The 12749-nt window shown below is 36.7% G+C and overlaps 1 protein-coding gene across 1 annotated transcript in view; it reads left to right on the top strand.

The window, feature by feature from the left end:
• Positions 1-12749, top strand: part of LOC106100349 (insulin-like receptor) — a 58978-nt gene continuing 46229 nt past the window's right edge. Inside the window, exons 1-2 of the mRNA XM_013279174.1 lie at positions 1-696; positions 9321-9475. Of these exons, the coding sequence (XP_013134628.1) occupies positions 9364-9475 (112 nt within the window). The 5' untranslated portion in view covers positions 1-696; positions 9321-9363. The remainder of the gene's footprint in view (positions 697-9320; positions 9476-12749) is intronic.

The raw sequence follows: 12749 nt of genomic DNA, 5'->3' as shown, positions 1-12749 counted from the left end.
AGAAGTTTTTGAGTTATTTTAATGCATACAAAAATACACAAATACAAATCTTTCCTCTTTATGATATTAGTACAGATGACAGCTATGTAGTTCAGTTGAAAACTTCTGTTTTCTAGCGTGTACTGATCCTGTAAACGGCGAAACAAGGCAGAAGTGAGTAAGGTCTTTTAACAGAGCCAATGCTTTTGAGAAAAGACGAACAAAAATTTGAGAATACAGTTACGTTTGTATCAGTTATTTTGTGATATGATTATTTATCGCATGGGTAATTTGAAGTAAAGTAAAAAATTAATAACTTGAAGAAGTAGCGTCCCGGATGATCAGAAGCGAAGCCAAGGATTCGAGCAGTGGCGTCCCCTCGCGGCAGTACCGATCAAAAAAATAAGCACGCGAGAACGGGCGAGCCGCATTCCACGACTGGGTCGACGGCACGGCCCCGCGCGCACCGCTTCCCTCGCCCTCCAGTCGTTTGCGCGCGTCGTTCGCGATAACTAGTCTACATGTTGTCCGCTCCGAGCCGCGCGCTGTGTTTACAATACAGTGTTGTTTGTTATTGTTAAAATATAACAACGAGTGATCTGTGCCAGTGACGGATTTAAAAGTCGTGTCAAACATTTCATTACGATATTGTCAGTGAATATTATAAACGATTGTGATACGCGAGGAACGAGCAACCACGGCGAGCGCCGAGCTCAGGTAGCGTTTCATATTAGTTTTCGATCTGATTACGGCTAGGTTAATCTGGTTCAGTGCGTAGTACGGTAGCGTAGGTTTGCATCTGTGCCGTAGTGTGCAGGTGTGACTGCGGAGATCCCACGTGACTGCTTGCATCAATCGGCCACCACGTGGTGCGGTGGTGTAAACAACGGGTTGGCCCTTTTCCACACGGCGGTAACGCGCCGTCGAAGGAGCCGCGCGAGGCGCTGCCTCGCCGTGCCCGTACTAGCTCTGGTGTAAACACGACGCCGCCGCCTCTGTACGAACTAATATTTATATTTGATAACATAGTGCTTGACGAAACAATAGATAAAACTTTTTTCTGTGGAATTGTTTTGATGACTGAATCGATTAATAGATACACAACATATTTTATGTAAATCTATTACCTATGAAACCAGTTGGTAAAAATACGGAACTTAAGTAATAAACAAGTAGGAGCACTTGTTTTACAACATACACAAATATATTTTTTACTTGTCTATATTATATAAATGAATGTCTCGGATTATAAAAAATCATGCTATTAACCTACTGTACCCAAATGTAAATATTGTTTTTTTATTTAAAGCTAGAACGAGATTTTATAATAAAAAAAACTCGTATAAAAATATGATGAGTGCGCAACAATTTTGAGACATAAACATACTGATATTATAAATGCAAAAGTTTATATGGATAGATGAGTAGGTGTTTGTTAGAGTTTGTAACCTAAATGGCTAAACGATATCGACGAAATTTGGATAGATGTAGAGGATAGCCTGGTAGAACACAGAAGTTACTTTTGATCCCGGAAATAGTTACGGTTCCCGTAAGATACTTCATTTTTTTTCCATAATTCTACAACGGTTCGACATATCTTATTCTGGACTAACATGAGGGATACGGTTCATCCCCGAAAAATGTCAGGTTCTCGAGATACGTTGCTTTTTGTTTTCATAGTTCGTATGTTTCTTTTAATTAATTAATACTACTAGAGTCAGCGGCAACAGCTAGTTCTGTTAGAGGTAACAAATATTAACTTGTAAAAATGGTATATTAGCAACTAAGGGATCTTAACGAAAATCTTAAATTATTAAATTTGGAATGTTTGAGTCAATAACCTTAAAGTTAAAATTGTTATAATTGTATCGGTTGCTATTGAAAATAGTACATTATAACTATTCTTGAATGTACAATGTACTCACTCGTGTCACGTGCTGGCACTAGTTCTGTTTGTTACCACGTAGTCTATTAATATTGCAAGGTAATTGTACTCCTAAACATTTGTATGTTTATTTATCCAGCACATAAAACACAGTTAATCTTAAAATAAAATCTGATTTATAACCGTTGTTCACAATAATTCAAAATGCTATAGACTAGATCCCATACGTCATGATCTTTTTTGGCGTTTATGTCACAGAGTATGTAATCGATACAACTTTGAAACTGTTGTCATTGTCAGTGTTGCATTTTTTTATCTGCATAAAAAATAAAACTACGTTAAACGACGCACTGACGCACGTCATTCGGATGGCAAATGTCAAACTTTGTTTACAAATTGTTTGGACGTTATTTGATTATTAAACTAATTTGTAGCATCCAACAAGAAATAACAATCACAATTTAAGCTACTTCCATTATTATTAATAATAAAAAAGTGTTGTCATAGATTGTACTCTATAAGTAAGGTACGTATTTATATTTCTTAAGTTAAAAAATAAATCAGGGTCGTATTTCCACTGTTGGGCAGACATTACCTCGATTCATAATCTCACTTATATTGCATTTATATTTGAAGTAAGTGTTTCAATGCGACAGTTTCCTTTACATGTTGTAAATGAATATTTGATGTGTTTGAGTGCTATATCTGTCATTCAGGACAGGTTTGTCTCAGACTAAAAGTAGTCTCAGGATATACCGCTCCAAGTCGCGTATTTGCGTTATTTGCTTAATATATACAAATAAAACAAATGGAAGTAAGTCAAGTGCCAACATATACATGTGTACACAAGTTTAAGTCAACATATACATAATTGATATGCTTCAAGGTCTATGTAAAATCGAAATCCGTGTTCTCTGCCGTGCGTGAGTTACTGTGACGCGTGTATAATACACTAGCTTTCGCCCGCGACTCTGTCCTCGTGAAATGTAAAAAAAGCAAAAATAAGTAACCTAGGTGTTCTTCCATAGTGTTCGACACCCATGCTAAATGTCAACAAGATCCGTTAAGCAGTTTATGCTACAAACTCTAATATCCATCTGTTAACGTTCATATTAATAATATTAGTAAGATATAAGATAGATTTGAGACACAATACTTTACATCTCATTTTTTTTAATTGACTGAAGACATCTCGGAAGTAGATTTTGGTGTAATGATATAAATACGTGACTTCTTATTATCAAAACAATAAATATGTCACTTTTGGCAAAGTTTTGCCTTAATCCTAACCTCAACTATGTCGGCGTTTTTTTGCAAATATTTAACCATTGAAATTCTATTTAACCCAGAGGGAATCCTCTGCCTCATTGTACATGAGTGAATTCGTAAAAAAATAACAAAATAATCAGGTTTTAATTTATTAAAGTATGGAAATATATTTTACATGTATTACGAAAACTTGATTTTTTATGGGATAGTTGATTTATCTTAATGTTAAAAACATAAAGATACTGGCGATTTGTAAATTGATAATTCATCAGGAGTTAGTGGTGTCACGCGGTTAGCTCGTGCGCGGTTACTTTTGCTCGGAGACTGGCGAATATTTATTACAAAATAAAAGATAATGTGTCGATAATGATGTCACTTGTTAGGGTAGATTGAAACAATTCCACGTGGAACTAACATGAATGACTTAAATACAAGTTATTGACCTCACGGATCGTTGTGTTGCTACAGTTATATACATTTAGAAATTCTGTGTCGAGATTCCATATTGTAAAATATTTTTTATTCGTTATTACAATATGTAGGAATTTACCCTAATACGGAACTCCCATGACCTTATATATCGGCAAACTTTAACGTGGAAGTATAAATATTTATTTTGCACTAGCTTTCGCCCGCGACTCCATCCGCTTGAAATTAAAATATTATAATTATAACAAAAAAAGTAAGTATGCAATGTGTTCTTCCAGACTATTCTCTACATCTGTACCAAATATTGAGATCCATTGAGCCGTTTAGGCTACAAACTCTTACAAACATTCATCCATTCATCTATCTAAACTTTCACATTTATAATATTACGTAAGATTATTGTACGACGAAGAATTATTTTTGTGCCTGTCTAAAGCTTTTTAAATAGTCGTAAATTATTAGTTTCATTGCCAAAAATCTTCGTGTATAGGTACTATCTGGGAAGCTAGTCGTGTTCCGACTCAAAAGTTACAGAAACGACGACATGGAACACTAGCCAATAGGACGCAGCTTGTATATGTCTACGAAAAAACGCCGGTCAGTGGCACGCGCCTAATCCGTTTACCCAATTTGCTACCTAATTGATTATATGTAAAAACAAACGAAGTTTGTCTGGTTGCCAAGAACAAGGCATATTTTTCTGAAGTAGACACAGCGTATTTCCGCGACTGTACTAAACGATTCTTACTAAATAATATAAATATGTTATTATCAATCAATCATCCTATGTAATTTCATTAGAAATTGGAAGTATTGTCACATATGTCTTAGTAACGAGCCTGCATGAAAATAGACAAAAATATATGTAAACGTAATGTAATTTTTTTTATATAATAACAAAAACCTATTGAGCGGTCGGTATGACGTTAATCAGTTATTGTTCACCCCGAACCAGAAACAAACGTCTCTATTATTGGATTGTTAGGTCTCAACGAACGCGATAACAAAATGTTTTTGTATATAAATAGAAGCATACATCTTTGAGTATTATCATATTGTATGAAAAAAATGAATTTAATTTTGTTATTACTATTGGATAGCGCAGACTCTATGCATCTATTTTATAAGAATATTTGTTTGAAAATGTACTACAAAAACTACGAGTGAGATAGTATCACTGAGTACTTATCATGAATATTCGTGAGAACATTTATGTAAAGTCATCGACAAAATTTGTATGGATTTGCGCAGCGATCCACACCGGACGATGACTACACTGAAATCTTATACTTTTTTCCTTAAAGTTACGAACACTTTTTTGGTTCTGTCAAGTAAATATTCGGGTTAGACCCTCTGATACGATACGCAAACGTTCCATTAACTCTACATGTGACAAATACTCGCATGCATTAACATTAGTCTTGTCCGACAACTTGATTTACTGCTCTTCTGACCTTATTTTCAGACGTTATAAGGTTTACATATAATTTATGATTATCACGATGTTTACAGACGATGTACATTTTTTTTTTTTTTATAATATAAGGTGGCAAACGAACAAGCGGCCACCTAAATCCACCGAAATGGAAAGCGACCGCTGCCCATAAACATCCGCAATTGCAGATGCGTTGCCTATCCTTCATTGACGGAAGAGGAGAGGCACATAAAGAGGAAATTTTCCCTTTCTATACGTCTCCTCCACCGTCAAATCCACTTTTCCTTCCCATCCTTTCCTCTCAAGAAAAGGGTGGAAAGGGAAAGGGATTAAATTAGGCCTCCGGCACCACACTCATCATTCATGAAGATGTGTAACTTCCACCAACTTCTATTAAAAACTTTACGCGCCATTCGCATTTTGCGTTTATATTCCAGATACGTTTCACTCCATCAAATTCGGCATGTTATTGCGGCTTCAACTCACGTTTCAGATTTTTATTCTAGACTAAAAGGTTTAGTTTTATCATACAGTGAGTCACAGCTGGTCGTAGGCCTTCCCCGATGACTTGCGTCGAAAAATACAGATATTAAATCACACTTTTTGACATATTTTCCTTATATTTGTTTTTCCTTGTATGTATTCCTTGCATCTCGTATTATAATGAGTGTGATGCATATATTTGCGGCGTATTTGTTTATCGTATCATGGGCACATTGCCATTACAGAAATTTAAAAAGTTAGCTAAATAATCAGGTTGTAAAGTAATGTGATCACTCTTATAATTTGAAGATCATATAAATGTATGGTGGTCAATAAACATGGGCATTAATTAGAGCTATAATAAGATAGAATAGTAGACGGGACGGGAAGTGGCAGTAGAGGTGGGCTGCAACGTGTAGTACGGCACGGCGTGGCGTGGCGTGGCGCTTGACAGTGGTGGGGGCGAGGACATTGGGGGTGGGGGTGCAATGTTTTGAGGCCCACGGCCCGGCGCGCCGCCGCACTGGCCGGTGCGCGATCGATCGTGCTGCGTTGCGCGCTTCTCTATTATTTATTACCGAAAATATGGCGGCGTGGTGCGCGGTCGTCAACCTCCAGCGCCACGCTATGGCTCGTAAACAACGCTAGCGCGAAACGCGATACCTTGCTTTGCTAATCGTCACCCTCTGCGACTGCAACTGCGCTAGTCCGACGCCTATGCAATGCAGTCAGCGCAGACAACCTATTTGCATTTTTACTTTGTAGGTTAAAGTTTTTGTAACAACATGAATTACTTTTTAGCCAAACTGTTTGTTATTTTTAGATAAGTCTACTACTATAAATAGCAAATTTAAAATTATAGTTACTAGTTTTTTTTAAGTCATAATAAATGAGTTTCTCACTTTTGACTTGGTCCTTTTTAAATCGTTTATAAAAAAAAATTAAGACTATAATATACTAAACTTTGATCGTAAACTATAAAAAAGATAGTTAGTAAAATGTTGTATTCTAAACATTTCCACTAAATGTTAATCCAAAAGGAATTATAAGTCACGTGTGATGTAACAGTTTTAGGTTTAAACTTTTATTCACTAACTCGAACCATAATCAGCAAAAATCATTCAAAATTGTACTATAGAAGTCGCATATCGTCTGGTGGGCGCCGTGTGACGTCACAGTGACGTAGCCCTAGTACTCAGAACACGTATAATTGTATGAGAATGAAACGTACGCAGTACTGTGTACCAGTTGATTATTATACGTAGATATCATGTTGGTATGTGTTTACACCTTACACGTGTCGACGTAGCCACTCCGGCGCACAATATTAATATATAGTAAAATGTTAAAGTTCATATGAAAAGTGTTAACATCTATATTTTTGATATAAGTGTAGATCAAATTGTACAGATGCCTCTTATCCATTGAAATCGCTTTCGCTATCTTAGTTATATCCAACTTATGAAAGGACCATTTCACATTTACCTATATATTTCATTTTATTTTCATAATCCATTTTCTGTACTTCCAGGTGTTACGAATCTGTTTTTTTTTTTCTGAAAATGTAATCTTTTTGACTTCCGGTAGCGTAAAAGATTAAAATGAATTCCGAAGATCCTTTTGATTATCAATTTAAATCGATCATTGAGAAAATCTTTTGTAAAACAAACGATAATTTGCTGAGTTATTCATTATAAGCGGTAAAGTGTCGGCGCGAATGACATCACAATGCGAATAATTAAAAGAAACTTTGGTCGGCCCGGCTAATTTGAAATTTCCTTTTTAATTGTTTTAAATGTTTTAGGGATTTTATTATTACAAGTGTAATATCTTGACGCCGTTATAATGGGAGTAAGTTGATATATTCTCAAGGTGTCATTAACTTTGATTAGATAAGCGTCGCCGTGTTTGATAAATAAAGATGTCCTTAATTTTACAATACAACCCATTATGTTTTATTTTGTTTGTAATGAATCATTTCTATATAAGTGATGGACATATTTGTGTAAAGCTTATCTCTGATTTGTCGGACTGAATGTGTTTCATTTATGTATAGCGATACTTTAAAAACCATTATAACAATAATATACTACGTGAACATTAACGTAATCGGCGATGGCTCTTTTGATACGCATTGTGTTTGTAACCTTACAATTGACGACCCAGAAACTAAACAGAACCATTGAAATATAAATTTCCTATTTTTGTGCACAAAAGATAACATGCAAATGAATATATGAGTCCTAGTGAAGCTATATATCTTATCCCGTATCGTAATATCTTTTCCCGTCCCGTTCGGGTAAAAAGTCGTGAGTGTTTATTTCATCATAATTTCGTCTTACATCGATCCTATCTGAAGAAATAGAGGCGACGAACCAAAAGGACGTATCTAGCCGGTAACGTGTTTCTTTGCCGATATTTATGTACGGCGGGTGTCGTGGGAATCGCGGAGGCTCCCACGCTAATTGCCTCCGCTACATGGAGCCACGGCCTTTGCCCACTGACTACAGCGATCAATGAAAATTATTCATTCATCGATGTAACCGCCATTGTTGTAAGCTATTATAATCTGTGTCTCCATTCAATTATTATTGCAATACTACGTTGTATTGAGTAAACAGTGTTTTTTCCTGTATGAGCGTGCATCCGTCGCGTCGTGTCGGTTAGCTGGATAATAAATATTTATAAAACGGAACAAGCGTGATTTCATGTCATTTGCGTCTCTGTATCCGTTCATTGTTCTTGGTCACTATTGTATTTTATATTCTTTTAATATTTATTCTGTACACTCGATGGCGCTATAGTATCCTAACGGTTCATGCCTGTTTAACTTATCACGGATCCGATTTCTAGGCGATCTCACTAAGTAAAGGCCAATAAGGTCCCTCTACTTTTCCCGATATTTACGACGGGACTTTATAAAATAAGTCACGGTTTTCTATTGGGTACCTTCTCAAATCAGAAGTAAATTTATATGTAATCGAGGTTTGTCGAATTTAAAGTTGTCTGCCTCTCGATTAGGCATTTTCATTTATAAATCGTCTAAATCAATATGTTGAGCTACGGACATTTTATTTAGCTAAATTATCGTGCGTATAATATAGACTTCATTGCGGTAAGAAGACTTTGTAATGGGAATGTACGAGAGACCCATCTCAAAGTATTTAATGGTCTTCATATATTTAAGTAAAAAATCACAGACGATGTGTATATTTTACGGAATTAAACCATCCAAGGTAAACGGTCCGATGTTAGCTTACTTTCATATCCCTTTGTAAATTTTAACTAAGGCGAGATAGGAACATGTCATTTTCATTACTTCCCCAAATAGAAGTGGAAAGTCATAATGTATATGCAAATACTATACCAATATTGCTCCTTATTTGCGATCCATTATTCCAAGTTGCTTTAATTTTGTATGTAACATTGTAAATCATAAATTTTCGAATCGGATTGTATTATTTTGCCTAATGATATGTCTGATGAGAATGTTTATCAAAGGTTTTTATATTTACACAGCTTTATTTTAATGAGTCCGGAAAACATAACGTAGTCATTGTTCTTCTTCGTGTCATTGTTGTCACCTTGGTGGCAGCCTCGCGGAACGGTCTCCGGTTTCGGTTCTACTTAGAAATTGTACTTGACATTGATCTAGATTCCGTAGAATCGTTTTATTTAAAAAGATTGCTTAAATGTTTTGTGGAATAAATTGAAAAGGTATGATAAAAATAGTCTTCACCGTAATCAACTTTATTGTTGTATTTTGTATTAGAAATGGTTTGAATGGAAATGTAATCGTCTTAGGTATTATTGTGAATGTATACTGATGTGTTGTTTCAGACCGGGTGATGGTTGGGGCTTGCGGGTGAGCGCGCGGCGCGGCATGCGGCGCGGGCGCGGGTGCGAGGCCGGATGGCACGCGTGGCCGGCGGCGGCGTGCGCGCTGCTGCTGGCCTGCGCACGCGCACACGCCCTCGAACATCTTGCACCAGGAGGTTTGTTACTATAACTATAACGACACATTATTCAAGTGGTGTAGACAGTACTGTTAGCTTCCTCCAGGAACTCTTACATGAATTTCTCTGGGATTTGTCATGTGTACACGTAGGTAGGTAGCATTGTTTAACTCGGTCAATTGAACGTGATCCTAAAATGGTAACCTCGTAACTGGCATAAAACAAATTGATATTATTGGATCCTTTGCAAACGTGACGTCAATTAATTGCGAGGTTTGTACAGCGAGCGGATAAACATTGGACAATTGATAACGGGCGCCGCGTTGTATCAATTAATCTTTTCAACGGAGAATAATTGAGCGATGTGGAAGGAGCGAGCGGCGCTACGTGCCATACAGAGCTGCCATTTGTGTCCCGAGGTTGGGGCATCTGCCGCATCTGTCGGCACCTCGTACGTTTCTGTCACCTTTCAGCCCACTCGTCTCCCTGTCCCGCCCCCGCCCTCGCCCTCGCGCCCCGCGTTTCTCCTCCCAACACCCCGGAGCACTCAAGTACTATTTTAAGCACGGCCGCCTAACGTTGACGCTTTAACTCCTCGTTAATTACTCAACGTGCACTGTTTATAGTGTCATAATAATCGCATTATATTTAAAAACTCGCCATGTTTAAGCTGCCAGTGGTATTTTGATATATCACCTTTTTGAAAGTGTTTTGAGAGGTTACATAAATATTTGTTGAACCCGTTGCCTTCGAGTTTATCTGTACTAAAAGAAATGTATAAATATTTATTATAACTAAATTAAACAATAAAACTTCTCTATAAGTAGGTACTATTACTATTATGACTTTCAAATTTGAAACCACGAGACAGTTGAAGAAAAAAAAATGCAAACTGAATTGAAAAAAAAAAGCAGCTTCTGATAAAAAGTCTCCCTCTGTTGACACATCTGCACTTTGCCTTGTCTATGTTCTGCGTTGTTGCTTATTCAAAATAGCGATAGGTAAATGTATTGTTTTTGAGTTCTTTGAATTTGTTTTCCTCTTTTCTATTTACCAAACCGAGTAGATATGATTCGTTATTTTTTTGGCAACTAAACTCATTGGTATTCAATGACCTATATTTTCAAGTAGTCTTCGATCTTTGCAATTCAATGTTGCAAAACAAACATTCAAAATTTGTCTGACCTTGGCGGGCTGAAGATATTTCCGCCTCAATAAAATTAAATTAAATTCGTTAAGGTTGTCTGCATATTGCCTAATTATATTCCAGGTTTTTTCTTTACGGAAGTGTTTCTCTTTCTGTACATCCTGTTTGTCTAAAATCAGTAACATTCGAACGATTTGTGTATGCTTTTAAATACAAAAGCTATCAGGTTCGAAAATGCTCATTTAGATTACTCTAAGACTTCTTCTAAACTTTGCTATCGATTCTGATCTACTTTTTGACACCTGGTTGTAATAGCTTGGAAATAGAACGAAATCATTTGGTATTATAAATATTTAATACGAATGGTAATAAGATTCATTGAAATAATGTTACTCGATACATCTTCTAGGAAATCTAAACAAAATTCAAATCAATGTATTTTGTGACAATGAAACTCTACACCATATTACTGGCTTCCTTTTATTTTATGTGTACTTTCTCTTTACTAATATTTCTTTAATCGTATCCCAAGACTTTTTTTGTGTAATTTTCCCTGATGACGGTGGTGTCCGCTTGCCGCACAATGGTGTTGGAAAAGCGCATAAACACGGATGGTGTCGGCCGGCGCGCCGGATGTTGTCGAAAACTTCCGCGGCCGTTAACCCCGCCCGCCGCGCCGCCTGCCGCCCGCCGCTCGCCGTCCGCCGTGAGGCGCTCGTGGGTCGCGAATTTATTTTTTATTTATTTGTACTTTATTTGTGCGTGCATTCGTTCGCTGTATCGTAATCCGACAGATAGCGCGGTGTTTGTTTGCAGCGGAGCGTCGGCGCGGCGGCGACGGCGACGGCTGTGAGGCCTCGTTTAGGAGGCGCCCCGCGTTATCTCGCGAACACTGCCGAAATTCATTCGACCGTGTAATAAGTGCCGCCGATAGCGAACAGCGCCGATGTAAACAACTCGGCGCGCGCTACACACTACTACGTATTTGTTGCGCGTCTAGCACATATTTCACAATATTAATCTCGACAAAACATTTCCCTAACGCTGTTCATATTTATATCGTTACATCAGATATGTGAGCGATAATCCGTTTCGGTATTTTCTCTAGTAAATCGTTGAAGAACTGATAACGTTTATCGCATTTGTTCCCCCGACAACGATAATTTGATGCGGAAATGTGCTCTGTGAGGATGATACTAACATTTAGCTAGAAAAACAATAACAATGTTATTTGACTTATTATTTTTGCTATTGCGAAAGATACCTACGGATGATTACATTGTACATAAATATGTTGAAATCAAATGAAAGTATTTATGCACACCAAAAAAAATTGTAACAACCAAATCTACTGTAGATATTAATTTCAAATTCCCAATTGCATTTTATTTAAGGAGTAGTAGCCGACCGGAAATAAACTGACGAAGTCAGATTGAACATAAAAAAAAATACTCGTAGGGAAAGTAATTATTTCATCGTTAATATCTGTAGGTACTATAAATAAGCGCTTTATTTGACCATCCGTGAACAAGGCCGATAAATGTTTGTTCGGTTATTTTTAAACATGTTTTCCTAGAATCAAATCAAACACATAAAAAACGTAGATTCGATGTAAAAAAAATATTTTTTGTGACTCTAGGTATCTTACACTATCTAAGACCATCCTTTATTTTGTTTTGTTTGGACAAAATCTAGTTTCTGAACGAAGATTGTAATTAATATTCACGGTTATTGAAATAGTTCGCGAAATTATTTTTTATCTCTGACCCATTGGATGTAGCTTGGGACTCGGCAGAAAGTAAGCCAAGCATGTAACCGATGACAGCCCAAACCGGAACCTCTCTATTCTGTTATAACACAGAATATTTCATTGCTAAATAGAATAAGATAGGATACAAGGATACAGCGACAGTATATAATATTTTTACCCCAAGAAATTAAATAAAACTGCAAAAGATCACAATCTATGCCTAATAACTTGATATTGAAAAACTTTATTATATTAATCTTGTTTAATAACTGTATTTTGTTCTCAAAACACTACAAAATTGTCGTCACATATTCTTTACCATTTAACGTGATCGGGAGGGTTCTAGTTTGACCTACTTTCACAACATTCTAAACGAGAACATTGACTATTTATGAACGGACTTTGGTCCCACACAA

The sequence above is a fragment of the Papilio polytes genome, unplaced genomic scaffold (genome assembly GCF_000836215.1).
Source record: "Papilio polytes unplaced genomic scaffold, Ppol_1.0 DF824047.1, whole genome shotgun sequence".
NCBI lineage: Eukaryota > Metazoa > Arthropoda > Insecta > Lepidoptera > Papilionidae > Papilio > Papilio polytes.
Note: the sequence above shows the minus strand (reverse complement) of the source record. Positions and strands in the feature narration are given on the sequence as shown.